Here is a 22024-nt window from a genome sequence, read left to right on the forward strand (position 1 = left end):
TCGTATGAGTGTATAACTACATTATTAAATTGCTTATTATATTATGGTGTTAAAAGGAAATATTATCTAAACATATATAAGTTTGGATAAATATTACTATATATAATGTGGTACCGCGAAAAAATAACCACGGAAAAAATAACCCCGGAAATTTAGACCCCGAAAAAATAACCACGCGAAAAAATAACCACGGAAAAAATAACCCCATAATATAAGTTAATATAAGTTTTCAAATTAATCTCAAATCTAAATGTATAACATACCTATTACCTACGTACAATTGTTATGTTCCCACAAATAATATTAATTTTGGATTTAATGATAAATTATTGTATACCTACGATAAAAACGATCTGTCTGTCATATCGATCAGATATACCTACAATAGCTAGGTACAGTGACATATTATAACGGATAAGGAAGGTACTACTAACTACTAACAGTACTAACTTTATCTTAAATTTAATGTAATGTGGTAATTCGGTAATTTAAAACCAAATTATTGTATTATATAAATTGACAAATTGTATTGTATTCCACGTTTATAATGAGAATTTTTTATTTATATATTATTGACATTGTTTTACAAATTTATACTTTATTACTTACAAATCATTTTTATTATAGGGTTATTTTTTCCGTGGTTATTTTTTCGCGTGGGTTTTTTTTCGGGGTTATTTTTTCCGGGGATATTTTTTCCGGGGTTATTTATTAGGCAAATCATATAATGTACCTAGTACCTGCATAATATTAATGCAATAGTAGTGCTATGATTTATCACTTATAGGTGTATATATATATATATATATAGTTTTTATATTAAGTATTATTTTTCTAATAATATTAGATTATACATTAGTTATAAAAAAAATAAACAATCAACCCTAACGTACAAACAGAAAATGATAATGATCGTTCCCTACAGAAGAGAAAAAAATACTTAACGTTGACAAACAAAACTATAATTCATATTCCGTTGTGATGGACTAATTAAAAAAACAATGAGTACATAGAACATTAAACGATAAGAGTATGTACAAATTGCACTATTGCAGTAAAAACGACAATGGAAGTGAGGCAGCAAGGCAGGTATAATTCTATAATAATATGGACTTTATAGACTCTATAACGACGAAAAACGAGGCAAATCGTGAACCCACGATAGCCGTGGTTGTAATGCTAACTGCTAAGTGATATGATTTATTATCGTTGTCTTGGTCGTAAAAACGTAAACACTAAACACAACAGACGGTGGTATCGGAATATTAATAACAATAATAACAATGCGTATATACAGTATACACTATTAAACAGACTGTATAGGCGAGACTGCGCGGCAACAATGACCGTGGGCCGTGGGGCGCAAATGGCGGTGACGGATCGTCCGCGATCGGACGGGTCTTATAAACTGTTTTGGCAACACTGGCAGTTTTATGGGATGACGGATCTGTAGCGGCGGCAACAGCAGCAGCAGGTTTATCCTTTCGTGCGTTGTCGTCGTTTGCAAAACAATAAAATGGCCGTTCGATTTTTGTTGTCTGTGTATACACGCACACAAGCACACAGCACTGGCAGATGGTGAGGAGGGGCGCGTGATCGCACACAAACGCGCCGGCAAGTAACATTACCGCGGAGCCGTGCGATAGCGATAGCACACGCACGCACTCACTTACACACGCACACACGCGCGCCCGCTCACTAGCATACACGGTACACACACACACACACACACACACACACACACACACACACACACACACACGCTCATCATCAATTATGTGGCCGTGCCGCCGACGACGGATAATGTAGTAGTGCCCGAAATACGTATCGCGCGTCGTTGTGTTTATTGTGAATATCATGTTATGTTGTTATCGGCCACGCTAATTGCCGTCCGTGTTTCGCTGTGCGTCGGCGATGTTATTGTCCGAGCTACCGCGATATTAGTGCCGCGCGCCGCCATCGAATTATCGCGATCGTCGTCGTCGTCGTCGTCGTCGTTGTTGTTGTTGTTGTTGTTATTATTATTATTATTATTATTATGTAACGGATACGGAATCGGATTGCCGGACACTGCTGCTGGCGTTGTGCGCGAAACGGTAAGAGTGCAAAATAATATCACAGTTCGCCGCAAATACCAAACGAAAAATAATCACAACCTTAGCATTGACAACATAAAGTAATAAAAACAAATAATAATATACCCAACGTAACAACAAAAACAATAACAGCGATACTAATAATAAACGTAGCTATACGTCGTCGAGCCTATTAATAACATAGTTAAATTAATTGGACGTAATATTATCGTTACGATATGCATTAATTTTCGCACCTTTATCGTGGACTCCAAGTAGTGTAAGTTGCACCGGTACATGCTCTCGGATGGCTCTTAGAGATCGTCCAACCGTGAAACGTATCTCGCGCGCACTTCAGTACGTGTTCAGGAGTTAAAATTTTCCGGCCGGCCGTTTTGTTATGTCAACAACGACGCCGCTGATAAAGTGTTACGTGCGTCGCATCGTTATTATTCGATTTTAAATCTTAAATAACATCGCAGTTGTCCGTGACCATCATTGCTCGTCGATCACGACGTTTAAACGTGATCGTTTTTGGTATTTTCAAACGTTCCGAGGCCGTTTGACCAAAACTAAAGACGTTACTCGAAATTTCGGCACGAGCAGTCCGGACAATTGTTTGATGAGTGATTTGCCTTGGCCTTAGATAGTTAGATTCGATACCTTAATAGCTATCTACTCGGAAGTGCGAATAATGATGAGTGATGACGCCCTAGACTGGCAGTCGCCTTGTTGCTATTAAACGTCTTTTATCCCTTCTAAGGTTGTGACGAGAAGTCGTTTTTATTTTCTGTAGCTGCGAGTTCTACGTAGCCATTGCTAATCGTTAATATTAGGGTTTTTCAAGGGTAGATGTACGATTTCTCTACGAAGTAAATTGTCAACCTATTCGCTTTAAACATTTTTATTTTCTGTTAGATGTCTATTTGTTATGTTAATGCAACTTTCAAAGTGATCTAATATTTTCAACTGTCCATCACACCCGGAATTTTGAATTGAACTTTTAAAATATTACTAATATTTCTATCATAGTACAAGTTGTGGCTGATCAAATATTCAAAACATTATCTACCATTGGAGATATCTTAGAATATAAATAAATATACAGGGTGATTCATAAGGCGTAAAAGTGTAAAACACTCATTATTGATAAAAACTATTTACTTTTTTCAAAATTTTAGATCTATGCTGTTCTAAAACTAAATAAATTTTTAATATTTTTCACCCTTATTATTTAGTAGGTAAGCCACTATCAACTTTTGATTTTTAAATGGCAACTTATATTAATAATATCATAAATTAATAAGGCTTTTTTTTAATGAATTTTCATTTTTAAATTTTCATATTTCATCAATCCGTTGACGAGATATAGTCTCCCAAAGTTGGATGGTTTTTAGGGTGGTGTTTGTCCTGTGTAGAAATGTTTACCTATTTTGGGGCACAACTTAGATTTACTATCGTACTTACTGAATTTATTTGAAAAGTGTATTATGTTTTACGCTATAGTACAAAAATTCCAATTGCTGCGGCCGCAGTACTGACATGATATAACACATTTATACACAAACAGCACCCCAAAAGCATCCAATTTTGGGAGACTATATATTGTCTACGGATTAACGAAAAATGAAAATTTTAACATGACAATTCATTAAAAAAAATAGCCTTATTAATTTATGATATTGTTAATATAGATTGCCATTTAAAAATCAATAGTTGATAGTGGTTTACCTAATAAATATGAGGGTGAAAAATATTAAAAATGTATATAGTTTTAGAACTGCATAGATCTAAAATTTTGAAGAAAAAAAAATCTGAAAAAAGTAAATAGTTTTTATAAATAATGAGTGTTTTATGCCTCACGAACCACCCTGTATAATACAAAATATAAAAATATTTTTAGTTAACTAATTGTTTTTATGAATTTTCTTCAAAACAAAAAAATTAAATACATATTTTTAAAGCATTTTTTCAAATTTATTTTAAGTGACTTAAAGAGTTTTTAATTATATATTTATTTACTAACAATTAATAATTTTAAACTTTAGGTAGTTGACAGAATTCAACGAGAAAAATAAATCCAAGTAAAATTCAATTCTAGGTGGCTAAAGCGTAATTGAATGTATGGTGTGTGCTGCAGACTGGAAGGCACCGTGGATTCTATACCACAGGGCCTATTAGACGGCCGCCCTGCCAGTTCAGTGCTTCTCACACATCATCAGGTATATAAATTGGTTTGTCTTCTAAGTATGATATAAAAAAATAAACATAATATCTTTAATGTTTTAATGTTTACCATTAATGCGTTTTCATGCAGTATCAACAATTACAACACATACAAGCACAACAAGAACAAGCTGCTGCAGGTGGATTAACTTTAACACTTCATCATCAAACAACAGTACATTTTTTAATCATATCACAATTTAAAGTTTTATACCTAATAATTTTTGAATATGTTTTCAGGGTACAGGAAATAATGGTGTACTCACTGGTGGACCTCAACTAGTACTTGCTAGTTCTCAGGGACAAGGAATAACCACTTTTCCCACTGTAACCACTCAACAAGGTGCAACCTTACATCAACATACGAGCTTTCAACAAGTGCTACATCAACATGTTCAACACTCAAACATTCTTCACTCAACAAGCATACGACAGGTACATTTTGAAATTAATGTATTATGTTATGCCAGTAACATCTGTCCTAGAAAATCTAAGTATTGCTGAAGACTTACCAGTCTTCTACTCTATGCTCTATTTTCTGAAATTGTCCACATATGCTTACAAAAGCTATTTGATAGCTCACATACTTAAACTGTTAAATTCTAATTTATACTTATAAACTATTCAAATGATCTCTCAATTACTGAGTAATGATAATTAATTTATGATTTTAGATGTTCAATTTTAACATTTGAAAACTAATAAAATTTTAGCTAATATCAACTTCATAATTGTTTGAATATGTATCGTTAGTTTTGATTAATTAACAATGAAATAATATTATATTTGTTATAATAATATTTTAAGATGGGTGCCCAACAGCACACATCTGGTACAATGGTTCAACAACAACAGGCTACGGCAATATTGGATACCACAAACACAAAATGTATACCACAATCACCTTCATCACCATTCTCTTCTCGATCACTTACTCCTTCTCCTCAGCAGAGGGTTATTACACCCCAACCACAAGTTATCCATCAGGTAAATAACTGTTGTCAAATAATTATTAACAATATTTCATTTTTAAATGTTTTTTTGTACAGATGATGAGTGCGAATGGGCCGGTTTTACAATTTATTCAATCAAATAGTCGAAATAATGTAAATAATGTTCAAGTAAAAAATAAACCGCCCCAAATATTACCTAAACCTAATAATCATGTACAGAACCATGCTAGTATTAACAGCATTAAGTCACAACAAACACATCATTCAACCTCTATACATAGTCAACAACAAGGTGCTTTCTTGATAAATCAAGTAGGTTTTTATCTTATTGATTATTTAGATTCTTTGTATGTTAAGTAACTTAAATTAAATTTTTGTATTTTTGTGTTTGATTTATAATTTAATACAATTTACTTGTCCAAATTATTTTTGTACTCAATACAACAATCTTTTATTTTTTCTAAAAATAGATAATGCCAACTGCTGGTGTAATAGTCGGCCCACAAACAACTAGTGGCCTTCAGCTTTTTCTCAGATCCCCCAATACTCAAAACCATAATACCCAACAAACTCAAGTCACTTGCAATGGTACTCAAATTTTACTTCAACAACCTAGACAACAGTCAAACCAGGTTAATAGTTATTTAATTATTTTAAAGAATATTTATAACTATTAAATTATTTTTAATTTATATAACTATTGTAACATTAGGTTGTGAGGTTAGTAAGTGGCCAAAGTGTTCAATTACAGCAAATTCAAACATGTTCTGGTCCAGCTTTGGTTGCATTATCACCTCAATCGACTATCACACAATCATCAAATAATAGGTCTATGAATATTAAAAAAAAGAAACCAAAAATGCATTCGAGGCCACACGATGATGAACCTGTAAAATTAGACCTTGCAAATCTAATCAAGCTATCAGGTTAGTTTTGAAAATAATTTTTTTATGTTATAACCATATTTTTTGCAAAAATTTAAATTTTGAAATGCTTATTTGAGTACTTATAATGATGTTTTTAAGAACTTTTTTAAGCGCTTATTTTAATGATTTTAAGTGCTATAAGTCCCGAGCCCTGGTTATAACTAATCTATTACTGATTTGGTTTAGGTATTGATGAAGAAGAATCTGGTACACCTACAATGCAACAAAATCAATTAAATCAAAATAATAGAATACAACAAACTCCTACCCCTCCTCCACAACCACATCAACAATCTGCACCTTTATTAGCTCAATTGCAAAACCCTACTTCTTCATCTCAGGTAAATGTTCAGTGTGTTTGCTTATTATTTTGAAGTATAAATTTAATTAGTTCTTTCATTAATATTACAGGGAGGATTTCGTTTGTCTTTAGTAGAAGATGGGCGCATGATTGTACATCAACCACAGATTACCACTAACACATTAACTCAGGTAAATTAGAATATTATACTATTTGTTACTGTGTTTGATAATACTAGAATCCATTATGTCCTAAACTGTTCATAATACATGAAATAAGGTGCTGGTATCTTAGTGATAATGTCCCAGTATTTGACGCGTAAGATTGTGTCCAACACGTACACCAACCGTATTTTATTATCTAATTTCTGTTGCAAGTTTTATACAGAGATGGTCTGTATTATAGTCTGTGGATGTGTCAATTTATTACTATTATTTTTATGTATCATTTTCTGTACTTATGTAGTGGTTAAATATTTTTTTTATCTGTTATTAATATTTTAATTAACCTGATCAATATTAATTTTAATTTATAGAATGTTTCTGCAAGTGTTGCTGCTGCGGCTCAAACTCAGTTAGCTCAGTTAGTTGCTGATCATGGTGGTCAAATTCTTCAAAATGCTGTTCTGAGTGTGGCTGGTGCTGAATCATTACTTCTCAAAGGAGGCAATGCAACGTTACCCACTCAAGCACAAAATGGTTCTGGCATGCGTATTTTAGCAGATGTTTCTGGTCGTCTTCAAATTGTAACTGTGTTAGAACCTCAATCATTACAACAAAATATTATTAATGGCCAACATTTGATGTTCCCCACTGCTGGTACACCTGTTAGTGTTGAAAATCGACAAAATCATCAACAATTTGTTATGTCAACACCAGTAGAAGATCAGCAAAATAAAGTAATGCAGCAAAATAATAGTATTCGGGTAATGCATAGTAGTAGTACAATGGTGTCAAGTTTAGACCATCAACAAAATAGTAGCATCCAACTTGTTTCAAACATGATGGATAGTCGGCTATTAGTAGCAGCTAATAATGATTCAAGAAATAATGATATCTTGTTTAATGAAGAACAAAACCGATTACAAATAGTAACTAATTCTTCTACAATGAATAAAAATGTGGAGTTACAAAATCAATCTCCAATAATTCATACTTCAGAAAGAGTAATGCAAACTTCAATATCAAGGTCTAAAACCGTACCAGTATCTTCACATAGTCCTAGAAGTATTCAATCTGTGATAAGTCCTCAATGTAGCCCAGCTATGTCTCATAGCTCTAGAAGCAATTCAAAAAGTCCTGCCTCCTATAATTCTCCTATACCGTCACCAAATGTTTCTCAGTCATTTACTCCAATGTTACCAAATCGGCCAAATTTAACCATTGTTACGTCACCACAACAAAGCAACATGCAATTTTCAAAACCTTGTGCTGCCGTTATATCACAATCCAATGATAATCACGTGACATTGTCTAATTATCAAACATCTGTAATTAATAGAACGAATAACAGAAGTCCATTAGCGGTTCCGTCAAAAATATTCAGGCCAAATAGTCCACCAAAAGCTTCTGTTCCACTAGAAGTTCAATCCCAAAATGCGTTTTTAGATAGTATTGCCCAATCTCATCCAAATATATTAATCAATAAAACTATGGTTGTTCCCCCATGTGCAAATAAAGCTCCTATTAAACCAAGAAAAGTAAAAAGAGCCGCTGTTGTGAAACCGATGGTATTTCAATGTGATGAAAAAGAGAAAGAACACCATGATACACCAGTTCCATTGAATTCGCCAGAGAGTAGTATTTCAAATCAAAGGGTAAAAACTATACAACTTACACCACAAAAACAACAGGTTTGTTAATACATTTTAAATGCATATAAATAAATATAAAAATAATTATTTTTGTCAATATTTAGTTGTTAAAAGCAGTACAAAATCAAATATCTGCATTGAGCGCTAAGAAATACCGCACAAGTAGTGAGCAAACTGCTTTACAAAGATTGTTTAATGAACAACAGAAAATTTTACAATGTGGCAAAATCGTTCCTACTGTTTCGGGACAAAATTCACAAGGAATTACTTATGTATGGAGTTATTTATTTGTTTATGTGAAATAAAAGGTTTAATATTTTAATATAATATATTTTTAGGTATCTACACCTGTAAGGTTGGTGCCTCCACCTTGCCCAATGGCATCAAGCCCTCCTCATACTATGTCGCCTCCTCTTTCAGTGCAAACATCAACTATTGCATCTCCTCCAACTAGTAATAAATCAACATCTCCTTTACATGTACAAGTAAGTAACTTATAATATTTATTCACTTATAAAATTTATTTATTTTCATTTTATTGTAAATATTTTTTTTAAAAGTTGTAAAATAAAACAATTTTCATGGAGAAACATACAGAAAAATATTATAATTTTTTTTAATTTCAAAGCATATTACATAATTAAATATATGTTTATGGTTCATAATTATTATTTATTTATTTTATAGGTTGGAACTCAAACATCTTGTGAACCTTCTCCAACTCTTCCTGCATTCAGTGCTTCAAAACGAATATCGTTGTAAGTGTTCAGTGTCCAGTTTTATGTTGATTATCCTGTACTAGTATCAAGAAAATTTATATATTTGTTATCTCAGTCTTACACTGACGTATAGCGTTAAAACCTTTTCATATTTTTAATATTCTATAAGAATTATTAAAAGAATAACATTATCTTGGTTTTACTAGAAGCTTGATACATTAAAATTAACCTTCTGAAAAATCACAAATAATATTATACTTTTTAATTTTTATTATACATTATATGATGTGTTAATTTCAATCATGTAATCACAATGAGTGAAATATGATAAGAGGTTTTTGGTTAACAATTTACTAGCGTTATTCAATAATCTTATCTACTCTATTTAGTCCAATATGTTTTGGTATAAAATAGTTGTCTGTCCATTTAATGCCTTATCAAGAAGTTTTAAAAATATATTATCCGGCATAATTTCAATAAACATTTAATAACTTAATGGACAACATAGCTAAATGAAAGTGTTGTTAATTAGTGTGTTGTAGAAGAGATATTTTGCCTAAATTCCCTAAAATATATGAAATAAACTAAAAAAAACTTAAAACATACTACCCTAATATTGAAAAAGAGTAGAGATCTAGATACTTTCATTACTTAGATTAAAGGCAGTAAGTTTTTTTTATGTATGTGTTAAACTGACTGCTCTATAAATAGTTTATGCCAATCAAGAATGAATTAGGTTTTTGAATCAAAGAAATTATTAACTTAATAATTTGGTCTAAAATGTAATTAAATATATTTTGAGAGAGAATTATTAGCTCTGAGCTAACCAAAACTAGTTATCGTTGTACTACCACAAATTTACTTTACCTATCATTTCCTCCACTAATTCTTGTTCTGTAGTTCTTATTTGGCTGAGATACTCGCTGATGTGGAGGATTTGGTATACAATGGGTCTCATAGTCATCGGCAAAACCTGAATGTATCTGTATAAAATCAGTTTGTTGTCTCATAAAACAGAAATATGACTAATAAAAACAAATATTATGGACTTTAAATCAACTAACTCTGTTTCTCTATATTCTACATGTGTAAGACAAAGAAAACATTTTAATTTTGCACTGTGTTATATATTATTATATTATTTTAGAATTTCTGAGAGGATTGCAGCTGATCAACTAGGTGCAACCAATCCTGATGTCGTCACACCGTTTAGTTCAGTAAGTGATGCTGTAAAACGATTATCGCGATATCATTGCTTGAATGAAGCTGTGTTATCTGAAAGAGATTTGGAGTTGGCTGATGAAATTTTTGAGTCGACTGCCAAACAAATGTTAGATAAAAAAGCATCATTGTTCAACAAATACCGTTACCTTTTATTTAAAGAAAGCATGGTGAGCATCATATTTGAATTGTATTACATGTTAACATTTAAGAGGACGTGATACCCACATGTGTTGTCTCCGTCTTACAAGTGCATTTTATAGTACATTTTACGTTTAGTAGAACACGTGTAGCTCCGTTTGCTTAAAAATTTGAGTGAATTTGACCTCTTATAAAATTTAAAGATAATTGTTATCTAGACAACCTCAAATGCTTTTTATTATATTTAAATTTTAAAGGAAGTTATGAGTATTTTAAGATGCACAATAAATTTACAATTTTAAAATACTCATAACTCGCTTTAAATTTAATATATAATAAAAAGTATATGAGGTTGTCTAGATAATAATCTTATCTTTAAATTTTATAAGAAGTCAGTTCACTCTAATTTATAAGCTAACGGAGCTACGTGTGTTCTGTTGAGCAAAACATGTACTATGTTACGCACTTGAAAGACGAAGACAACACATGCGGGTATCACATCCCCTTAAGACTCAGAATTATGTGCATTAAATTTTTATAATTATTGAAGAATTGAAGAATAGATAAAATGTTTAGTTATTAAGTAATTTTTTGAAAAAGGTTGTCAGTGTAGGAAATGTTGACAGCGAGAGAGGAAATAAATTAAATGCATTACATTGGAAAAATGTAGATATGTGCCATAAAAAAAACCTTTAGAATATTCAAATGAAAATTGAATTTTCCTTAACATATAATTTGCACTTTTTTTGATATTTTTAAGATTGAAACCAAAAGTATTTTATAGCCTTTGCTAATAAAATAAATTAGTAATTATGTAATAATTAAACATATAAGTGATTTTGTTTAATAATTTTCTGTTATAATTATCTTAATTTTGTTTTTTTCAAATAAATTTCTCATGTATATTTAGGTAAATGATAGTAAATCAGCTTTTGATTTTATTGTATAGTTTATGTTTATTACAATAAAAAGTGTCTTACCTTTATACAAAATAAATATTTATTCATAGAAAGATGGTTAAACTTCTAAAATATTTGAATGACTTAAAATCATATTTTATACTCCTGGCGTTCTTAAAGTGTTACTGGCACAACTAAGTATACTATAGGCACAGTAAAGATAATTTAAGACAAGTAATACATTAACTACAAAATAACAATAAACTGCATGCAATTAGCAACAAATATTTAAGTCTAAATGTGCAAATTATATTTAATTTAATATTAAATCATGATTTGCGTTATGCTTTGTCCAATTAATTTTGTAACCATTTAAACTAATTCATTTATTATTTATAATATAGTTATGCATATTTATATAGTTCTGAGGTCCATTTTAAAATTACTGGAATTTTAGTAATTATATTAATTATGTGTTATTAGAGAGAAGTGCAAACATCTGAATTGATCATGTTGGGGCGAAAATTTGATGCTGACGAGTCTGCACAATTACAACAGTTAAAACAAAATTTAAATACAAATTCAGTTAATACTTCATCGAGTAAGTTGCATATTAATGATCAAAAATATAAATTTTAATTAACCAATAATTTTCAGGTTGTAGTGATGAACCTATATCCAAAAAGCGCGATCACCAACTAGATGATGAACAGCCTGCATCAGAAAACAAACGGCATTGCCCTGATGATGAAGAAATTAATGCACAGGTGCAAAGTGCCATAGACAGTATTTTGAATTTGCAACGCAGCGATCCGGCAACGGATGAAGCGGTGCGCAGCATTTTACCGTCCTAGCATACTGGTCATAGGAAATGTTTGACCACAGCGTGAACATTAAAATATTGGTTCCTCAGTGTACGGATTTCCTAAACTTGATTATGGTAATATTTGACTGTATTAATTTAATTTTTTCCTTTCTTTTTTATATAGATATATTTTCCTTTAAAATACCTTACACTTAATGAAACAAATGTTTAAGTATAAAAATATGTTAAGATAGAAATTTAAGATAGTGTAAGGATGGGCTTCAACAATTCTATTAGAGATTTTGAAAGCTAAGTATATTCTTTGATAATTATGATGTTACCAAATTTTTTATTTAAATAATTCTTTATCTAGTCCACAAACAAATTGTTGCATCACATATGTTTTTTATGGGTTATATTATAATTTTTCATAGTTAAAATAAATTAATTACTACTAATGAACTCACTTTATTAGTTTTATTAGTTAGTTGCTTTATCATTACCCTATTAATGAGATTAAAATATATTGAAAAATATATATAAAATATATATTTAAATACCATGTATTTTGTTATATTCAGTCACTTTCTCACTTTGAATTATATATTATTGTAAATTATTACAATCTACATTTTTAAGAACTAGTAAGAATTACAAACAATATTTTATTGTGTACATCTTATTCATAAAAAAGATCAATATGTGGTCAAGTACATAAAATAGCTATCAAGATTCATTTTTTTCAACTTATATTCATTTGATAAAAATATAATCATACAAAGTTTCTAATAATAATTTACCTTAGTTATATAAAGAGTGTTTGCAAGCATGGTCCACCCACATTTTTCTTTACATATTGAATTCATACTAATTCTAATTTTTGGATATTTAATTAAAATATGTATACCATTTTACGAGTATCCTATGATGATATAAACTTTTTTTTTCTTCAAAATATTGTGATGTTTTAATTTTATAAATTATTCAGCAAATGATTTCTTAGAACATTTTCATGTTGTTATAAATGGAAATTTGAACAAATAAATTCTATTTTAATAAACTCTATATGTATGTTTAATAAAGTCCTTTAAATTGTTTTGGAAAACTATAAAGTTGATGTTTAACGTAAGCTCTGTCCGACGAGAGAACACGCCAATTCTGCTCATCAGCCTGCTATCAAAAACTGTTCCCCTCTGGCTAGATGTTGTGTAGATGATAAGTTTTGGTCGACACATGGCATATTCTCTTGCTGAACAAAGTATAATGGCAAATATTTATTATACTAGGAAGATTTGACAAAGTATAGAATAATAGATTAATATTAACGTTAGTACACAGTGTTCTATAACTCTAAAATTAGTTTGAATTTCAATTTGAATGCTAAATAATAAAAAAATAATTACCTTTTACAGGATAATATTAATTTAATAAAAAAAAGTTGATATTACAACAAGTTATTTCTCTTAAATGGTATAAAAAATTATTTTAAAATACTTCATCAATTAATACTTTGAAACTCCAGAGATAAGAATTTTGAAAAAATCAAAAAATTGTGGTTGTAATGGTTGTATGCTTAGTGTATTACTCATTAACCCTGTATGTCATGTGTTCATGAATTTTATTTTTACCAATGTTATATTTTGTTATTAATTGTAACCAAACAGTATTTTTTAATATTAATAATAAATCATATGTGTTTGTACTATTTAATACATTTCTTGAATTCAGAATAGATTACCTTAAATGCAGTGTGTTAGTTATCTTAATTTATTTTTATAATTTAGTCAATGGCTAATATGATTTACAGTATAACATTAAATTAACCTATTATCTACCTCACACAATTTCTACATCAAAGTTGATTATATTATCAAGTTTCCGATTACACATTACTGTTTTCTTGTTAACGTAAATTAATTTACAAAATTATATTGGATGAAAGTAAATTATTCAAAAACACAATATTGTGATACCATTTTAATATAGTTTTTTTTTTGTATTTGTAAATTGCTCCTCTGAGTTAACAGTAAGAAGTTAGGTGTCAATATTTATCAAAGCAAATTAATTTATTTTGCATTGGGGTTATTTACAATGCCGAGGCAGTACTTAAAATATAATCATTTTTTTCTAATATAGTTTATTCAATTTTTTATTAGTATATTTTGTATGCTATGAAACAATTGGTCATGTGCTATCTATATATTTTTTTATTGCTGTACATTAATTGATTTTCTCTAAAAAATAATCTTCTATAATAGCTTGTTACAAAAAATATTCGTCAAACTGGCTGATCTCTATTCTACTAATGTTGACTTTTGAGTAGATTAAATCTTGACTTCTTATTAAACACCCACAACTTTTCTATCTTGATAGTGTATGTATAAAATTAGATTTCTAATATCTCATGTTCAATGTTTTTTTAAAACTAAAAATAATAATGTCTTATTAATATTATGCAAGGCGGTAATAAACTTATTCATGTAAAAAAAAATAAAACATTTTAGGATAAAATCAATCATTAACGTTAAATTTAGTAGCACACCATCAATTAAATTTGATAAGTTAAGTAGTCTAAAATGTTTAAACAATAATCAGTGTATGTTTAATATAATATGCTCAGGTTTAAGGTTTAGAATAATATATAAGACAAATATTAATATAATTTAATAAATATTCTATAGATAGCATATGACACATCTCAAAATATAGTTATTTTTAAATTTAAGTTACAAAAATAACAACAAAATTTGAAATTAGAATTTCATTAATTTTATTTTATTTTAATTCGACGCTATTATACTGAAGATTCATTCACCTTAAGAAATCATAAAGATAACACAGTTGTATAATAATGTAAAACATTCCTCTCAAATTTTTCAAATAAATGTTTTTTGAAAACTCTTCTCTTTATCATATGACACTGAATTTGTTATGTACAGAAGAAAAGAATCAATATTACATTAATTTGGTTAACACAATTTTTATCTGAACTTAAAATTTAGTAATTCACACCAATAACTCATAAGTCATAACATTTCCAGCCCATCCTTACTACTTTTTTTTTGCACGAATCACCTTGACACCCAATTTGGTACCTATGTTATAGTTTAACATGATAGCCATTTTTTTTTTTTTTTTTTTGTATTTAATTTATGATTTATTTCTTCTGGCAACTATCCTCGCTTTAGTTTTAGACTTTAAATATTTTAATATACTTTACCTTAACTGGCATTAGATTCAATTTCAAAATTGTCATTGGCCAATTAAAACTTGAAAAATATTTTGGCCCACATCGATTTTAATAGTACAAAACAAGACCTCTAATAAATAATTAATTATTTCCCTAAATTCAATATCAATTAATTAATTGTTTATTTAATTTACGTATATTTGCGTATATTTACGCTGTTTGTGGTTACATTGAATATCAATGAGGACTTTGTTGAAAGTGTACAAACAACAAACATTAATTATAGGCCAAAATATTTTTCTTTTATGCATTTCCCAATTGTTTAGTTACCAAAAGCATTTATAATTTAAAAAAATAAATTGTAGTTTTTCTTTTGTGCAAAATATTATATTGTTTTCAAATGTATCGCCGTTATATTAAAAGTGTATAATGTACTTTCGTTTCTGTTTATTGAACGAAAGATTTTTTCACAGGGTAATTTAAAACCTAAAGTAAATTTTTAAATATTTATTCACTTTAGTCAAGTGTACTTAAATATAAACTAATGTAACTCACTAAACGAGTAGTATTTTATAATATGCACGTACGTTTTTTTTTCTACGTGTCTTGTATAAGATCTCAAATGCACAAATCTATAGAATTTGGGCAAAAATCTATATTCTAGATAAACATTTTTCATTTTGCCATCAATTATATATTTATATATACATATACATATATTTTTTTTTAATTTATTTTAAAGTTACTTTATTTGTATAATTGTTTAGTTTAAGTCTGTATATGTAAATTATTATTGTGCTTAAAATGATGTTTTGTTGTGTATATAATTATTTAAAAAATAAACTGTGAATTATTGTATGATTTTGCATTCTTGACACTTGAATAATTAGAAATAAATTATATCAAAAAAATAGTTATCAGTTTAAATTAATTATTTATATTAAGTACTGTTTAATAACTTAAAAATAATGTTAATACCTCACTCCCGGTTTCTTCAGGAAAATTTAAGTTAAGGCCTATAAGGTATGATAATGTATCTTATCTTAGTACTGTAATACTGTATGTTTCAGTTTCCTTGGTTGGAGCTGTATAATTAATTACTGTCATATGCCCATTCTTAAAATGTTTTTATTATTAATTATAGAGTAATATTTAAATGATGCCTCAGTACTTTCCAGCCCGTTAGGCGTTAGTAATACCTCATTGATTACGAATCCTGAATCAACAAAATATGTAGATAAAATAAAGAATTATTGAGTTTGAATGAGAAAATTAAATATTATTATTATTAAGTTATATTTATTTATCTTATTTTCCAAAACTTGAAACTATTTTACTGATTAATAAGATTGATATATATCAGGGGTCCCCAACCTACGGCCCGCGGGTTCCGGCCCGCCAAGCTCATTACTGTTTTGAAAATAATATATTATTTTTCAATGTTTTTAATTTATTTTTTATTGAATTGATTAATAAAATAAAATGAATTTATAATATTTTCTTTTGGTAGGTATTATTCATAACAACTTATAATAGTTATACATATACACTAATACTAACTAATAATAGATAAACTCGTCAATCACACATTTTTTTTTTTTTAGACAACACATTTCTAAAAATGTTGGCCCGTGATGCCAAAGCGTATATCAAATTTGGCCCGCCGTAAAAAAAGGTTGGAGACCCCTGATATATATGCTATTAATAATATGTACGTAATATTATAATATTCTATTAGAAGACTTCCAGAATCTAGATTATCGACAATTGGATTAACTTTTCTACCAGAAAATGTATTTCTGTTTTAATTCAGTATAAGCTTTACTGAAGTTGAAGAATTATTTATATTTAGTGTATATAACACAGAAAAATAATAATTGAAAATAAATATAATAAAAGCAAAAAAATACATTCATCCTCTTAAAATCTATTATGATACAAATCTATTTTTATCCATTATAGATATTTTCAACAGGTGTTCTATTTCCATATCAGTTTTAAATGTTTTAATATTCATTATTGCAATATTTTATAATTGTATGGCTCTTTGGTTCTTAAGCTGTGAGAAAATTCAGTAAAAATCATAGAATTGAAAAGAAATAAAGTGGGTAAGAGGATAATGCTTTATTGAACATTAGGTATTTAAAGACGTAAGTATAACAGATTTGTTAAATTTTTATTCTATGATACAAAGTTATTATATCCGTAAAACAACTTAGTTCAGTCTGTCAGTCTAAAATATTACTATTTGAAAATTTGAACTTCAAACATCCACTAAAAATTAATTTGAATCAGGTCAACTCATGAGGAACTTTAAAATACATTTCCAATTTTTTTGACTGACAGAAATTTTTACATTGATAATAGAAAATTGAAAATCAAAATTTGCTCAGGCATATAAATAGTTAAAAAGAAGAATTAAAATTTTTGAAAATTAATTTTTACTTAAAGGACCATGAAATAAAAAAAATACACTTTTTTACCTTTTAGATATTAAAAATAACTAAATATTTGTCTTTTCAAAAAATTATACAGTTTCCAGTATGCTATTGAAAACTATTTGAAATTTTTGAATTTTGACCCTTCCTCCTCCCCAAAGTACTTTCTTACCAGAAAAATTGATGAAATAGAAAATTAATGTACATTAACTAGCTTCAAAAGATAATAAAAAACACAAAATAAAGCCTTATTGTAAAATCAATACCAACATTCATCGCTCCTCTCAAAATCTAAAATAAAATAATATATTCAATCCTCACTGCGGTATTTCATTATAGTATTGTTAAGAATATACACTCGAAATTCAAATACCCCCGATTATGAGACTCCTAAGCAATCAATTTTTTTGTCACCACTAAGTTTTTCCTATTTTTTTGGTAGAGAGTGGAGAGAAATTGTGTGTGGTCACTTTATTCTATAATCACATAATGTCATACATTTGCATTTTTTGCAGGCCTATAAATAGGGGGTATTCATTTTCTTAAAATGTTTATTACAGATGAATTTTGTACATGTGTCACTGTAATTACAAAAAATCCTTTCAAATACTCTCAATTATGCCTTAAATGTGTTGAGAATTTCGCCTAAATTAACAGCAACATACGACATCTGATGTTGAAATGATGTTTTTAACTTTAAAATAGGTACCACAGCAATTGGATAAGAAAGATTACTGTAGGACTGGCCTTACTGAATAAGCATAGAGACACAGAATTAATAGGTCATAAATATATTAAAATTTATACTGAAGAATTTATTCTAGTTAGATTGTTTGTATAAAACAAACTTAACTTTTATACTTGTTAAAATAAGATTAGTTATGTTATGTGGTTTTCGTAAAACGTGTAATCCCCTAAAATGTTTGCGGGTTACAAACTTGTTTGTTTATGAATAGATATATTGTACATTTCCGGAAATGGCAGTATTTGTGAAAGTTTATTTTGACATTGAGTTATCTGATATGTGATCCATCACAGCGGTTATGAGCAAATTGTGTTCAAGTGAATATTATTGAATAAGTATCAGCAAAACTGTTTACGTCGGAATATTCAATTTGTAATAATTTTATAATTATTATTTATATACATTTTTCACAGCGATTTGCAATAGTTATACTTCTTCCCAAGTACATTAAGTTTAAGTTATTACAGAATGGGCTCATTACAGCGCAATGCACTTAGAATTCTGAACTCCCATTGTGTACACCCTTCATGAATAACTAGGTTTATATAACATTGGGTTATACAGTATCGGTTGGAAACGGTCTTACAGTTTTTAGTATTTAGCACAGCACATAATAAACATCACCAAATTTTAAGTATATTTAGTTATTGAAAAGGCAAAATATCACCAAATACTTCAAATCTATACTTGCCCCATAAAAAGGATTCCTATTAAATACTAGAATAATGTGTTTAATAGACTCATTTTGTATCAGTCAGTCAATTTACTTGAATTTTAAATATTGATAATTTAATTATAAGTAAATGTTTATATTAAATATATTACATACACAGATAAAATAATAATATAAAATTAAACAGAAAACATTGTTACTCTCCTTATCATTTATTATTAATTAATTATATTATTTCGTTTCTTTTTTACATAGTTAAGTATTTTTTACAAAAATTAAAATTATATTTAAGTACATCACATTTGTTAGATAAATATAACAAGTGTTTAAAAAAAATACATACTATTCTCAAATAGAAGCAATTATACGGTTTTATTATTTAAAAAAAATTGCTAGCAAATTTAAATGGTCGAATACAGCTTATGAGTAATACACATTCATAAAATGATCAATATTTTTTCTGCAAATTGGACAAGAAGACATTTTTTTTCTTTGTACTTTTTCAAAACATTCATCACAAAAACACATATGTTTACATGGCAATAATACAATTGAAGGTTTAAATGGTTCAAGACATATAGAACATTTAGATGGTTCACATGGTTCATCTATAAACAAAAAAATATTGTAATTATAATAAAAAATCAATAAATACATTTAAATATAACTGTACTTTTAGATTTTTTGACTTTATTTTCATTATTCCGATTTGAACTGATTGGGCGAGAATAAGGTGTAATACGAGGATTTTCATCTCTAGGTTCTCTCATTGGTTCTTCTATATTCAACATTGAACAAACAACTGTTCCAATAACCGCTCCTAAAATAAAACACTTCATAACTCATATATTGTAATATTTTATTTTAACTGTCTATAAATAAATACAAATATAAGACATTGACTTGTTTCTATACTTCTTGTATGAACATGTGATAAATAAATCTATTATGTATAATTGAAGAATCTTACCAAACATAGAACCAAGTCTTCCTCCAGCTATAAAACCCAGAAATGTTAATCCTCCAACTATAAGTGACGTTTTTACAACGGAATCAGATGGCATTTTAATAAGATTATCAATTCTGCAATCACAATTCATAATGAAATTATTAACGAGTAAACAATAACAAATTGCACATTAAAAAATATATTCTGCGAAATGACATCTACACGGCTACACTTACCATATTATTCTAAAAATAGCAACTATAAAAAAATGTCACGCAATAAAACAACATCTGATACCTAATCCTGTGAACTTGAAAGACTTGAGTTCACAATCGATCTATTTACTATCCACATAATATGTATTCTTCCAATATTTTTTTCTGTTATTAGCAAATATACTTATCATATAAAATGCATTTATATGGATGTATTTATTTTTTCGATTTTTACAACTTTACAAGTCCATTGGTATCTATTCAATATTAATCATTTGTGTGATGAGTGATACATTAACTATCGTCTCAATTTATGTTCAGCATCAATATATGTTACGGCATCTGATAAGTTTATCAGTTTTACACTATAAATGTAAATAAAAATATAAAATATACCTAAAATTACTTTAAACAAGCAATAAAATCAATTATCTAGATTAAAAACGCTGTAGGTAACAAAATAAATTAGAAGTATTAAGTAAGAACGCCGCATCTTACTCTTACTAAGCATAAACGCTGTAAATATATTTATACATATAATTATAGATACAGTGTTTTAACATAACATTTCTATGTGCTACCTGAGTTACGGCGTTATTATCTAACATTTTGACTTTTTTTCTGAAGTAACAGCAATATATTATATTAATAATTTACAAATTTTTATCTTCAATATTATTTGGAAAAAAATTGATTAATTAGTCATAAAACTATAATGCATTATCCAATTCATAATTATTAGACAATTATTTTAATTTTATTAATTTAACGATAAAATTTATTAATTTGTAATAAAACTCGTGTTTATAATTATTGTGATTGATATAATTTGTTGCCATATTTAAATTATTTATTTATATAAATTTATATAGGGTATTTTACTCTAGTAAATACATTTTTAAACGATTTATTATTGTTAAGCAATAATGCCATAAAATTTGATTACAGCATTTATCCTTAATACATAAAAGTATTAACAGCTTATATTGTTCAGTAATAATATAAAAGTAACTTTTATTTGTACATATAATAAGCGAATAATACTTTTAAATTATTATTTCATTGCATTCCTTGTCAAAAAAACTATAAAGGTGGATATGTTTTATACTAAATCAAATAGACTAACAAATAATAAAGGTATAATAAATGAAAAATACAAAACTGCATTTTTCTCAAAAATAATAATTTGATTTTTACGGCACTTTTGATGAGCAGGGCAATGTTAATTACTATGATCATGATTCCATCAATTGTTGACAATCTTTGTTATTGTCGATACTCAATAATGTTAGATATTATTGCATTATAATATGTTATATTTTGACTAAATCATTATATTTTAATATTCGTTTTATTTGGTTTATACATTACCGATATAAATATTGTTAACACTGAATCATACGCCAATATAGTCGTAACTACGAACACAAATAAATAAAAACAATTCAAAAATCAAAGTGAACAATCCATTTTTATACTTAATATGTCTTAAATTGTTAAAATGTTAAAACATAAACATGACAGTTTTATAATTTATAATAATAAATTATTAATAAAATTGATGTTACTATATAGTATATATTATCAAACGTGAAAAAAGCTTGCAAACTTGAAAAAGTAAGGCAACCAATAACACAGAAGTCAGAATTTAGTGGCATTTACTACAATATAGTAAATACAAAAATAAAATTATTTGTATACAAGACAACTGATAACGATGTCTGATAAATACACA

At 28.1% G+C, this 22024-nt stretch overlaps 2 protein-coding genes across 6 annotated transcripts; one reads left to right on the forward strand and one right to left on the reverse strand.

The window, feature by feature from the left end:
• Nucleotides 1–1752: 1752 nt before the first annotated feature.
• Nucleotides 1753–16561, forward strand: LOC107161894 (uncharacterized). 4 transcript variants are annotated; one of them, XM_015508503.2, is made up of 17 exons: nt 1758–2176; nt 4124–4297; nt 4393–4476; nt 4542–4736; nt 5109–5288; nt 5351–5566; nt 5725–5886; nt 5967–6180; nt 6367–6521; nt 6592–6672; nt 7017–8333; nt 8399–8566; nt 8633–8779; nt 8982–9052; nt 10161–10404; nt 11758–11875; nt 11932–16561. In XM_015508503.2, exons 2-17 carry the CDS (start codon nt 4196–4198, stop codon nt 12126–12128), a joined length of 3651 nt encoding a protein of 1216 aa, XP_015363989.2. In that variant the 5' UTR covers nt 1758–2176; nt 4124–4195; the 3' UTR covers nt 12129–16561. The 4 variants fall into 4 exon arrangements, with proteins under 4 accessions (XP_089083916.1, XP_015363989.2, XP_015363979.2 ...); XM_015508493.2 differs by having other exon boundaries at nt 1758–2096; XM_015508512.2 differs by having other exon boundaries at nt 1758–2096; nt 4177–4297.
• Nucleotides 16562–19066: 2505 nt separating this feature from the next.
• LOC107161504 (uncharacterized) lies at nt 19067–21938 on the reverse strand. 2 transcript variants are annotated; one of them, XM_089225705.1, is made up of 5 exons: nt 21661–21938; nt 20311–20654; nt 20096–20208; nt 19799–19945; nt 19067–19733 (listed from the first exon to the last, which is right to left on the reverse strand). In XM_089225705.1, the coding sequence occupies exons 3-5, from the start codon at nt 20187–20189 to the stop codon at nt 19546–19548; spliced, it is 429 nt and encodes a 142-aa protein (XP_089081831.1). In that variant the 5' UTR covers nt 20190–20208; nt 20311–20654; nt 21661–21938; the 3' UTR covers nt 19067–19545. The 2 variants fall into 2 exon arrangements, with proteins under 2 accessions (XP_089081831.1, XP_015363423.1); XM_015507937.2 differs by lacking the exon at nt 20311–20654 and having other exon boundaries at nt 21661–21936.
• Nucleotides 21939–22024: the final 86 nt, after the last annotated feature.

Source organism: Diuraphis noxia, unplaced genomic scaffold (genome assembly GCF_037042655.1).
Source record: "Diuraphis noxia isolate RWA-SAM2 unplaced genomic scaffold, SU_Dnox_SAM2 contig0004, whole genome shotgun sequence".
NCBI lineage: Eukaryota > Metazoa > Arthropoda > Insecta > Hemiptera > Aphididae > Diuraphis > Diuraphis noxia.

Excerpts from the sequence above, each read along its gene's own strand:
- LOC107161894 (XM_015508503.2), top strand. The coding sequence starts at position 4,196 with ATGTATGGTGTGTGCTGCAGACTGGAAGGCACCGTGGATTCTATACCA. Across the intron at positions 4,737-5,108 it reads ACTCAACAAGCATACGACAG|ATGGGTGCCCAACAGCACAC; the intron begins GTACATTTTGAA and ends TAATATTTTAAG. Across the intron at positions 11,876-11,931 it reads TTCAGTTAATACTTCATCGA|GTTGTAGTGATGAACCTATA; the intron begins GTAAGTTGCATA and ends AATAATTTTCAG.
- LOC107161504 (XM_089225705.1), bottom strand. The coding sequence starts at position 20,189 with ATGCCATCTGATTCCGTTGTAAAAACGTCACTTATAGTTGGAGGATTA. Across the intron at positions 19,946-20,095 it reads AAGACTTGGTTCTATGTTTG|GAGCGGTTATTGGAACAGTT; the intron begins GTAAGATTCTTC and ends GTTTTATTTTAG. Across the intron at positions 19,734-19,798 it reads TAAAGTCAAAAAATCTAAAA|ATGAACCATGTGAACCATCT; the intron begins GTACAGTTATAT and ends TTTTGTTTATAG.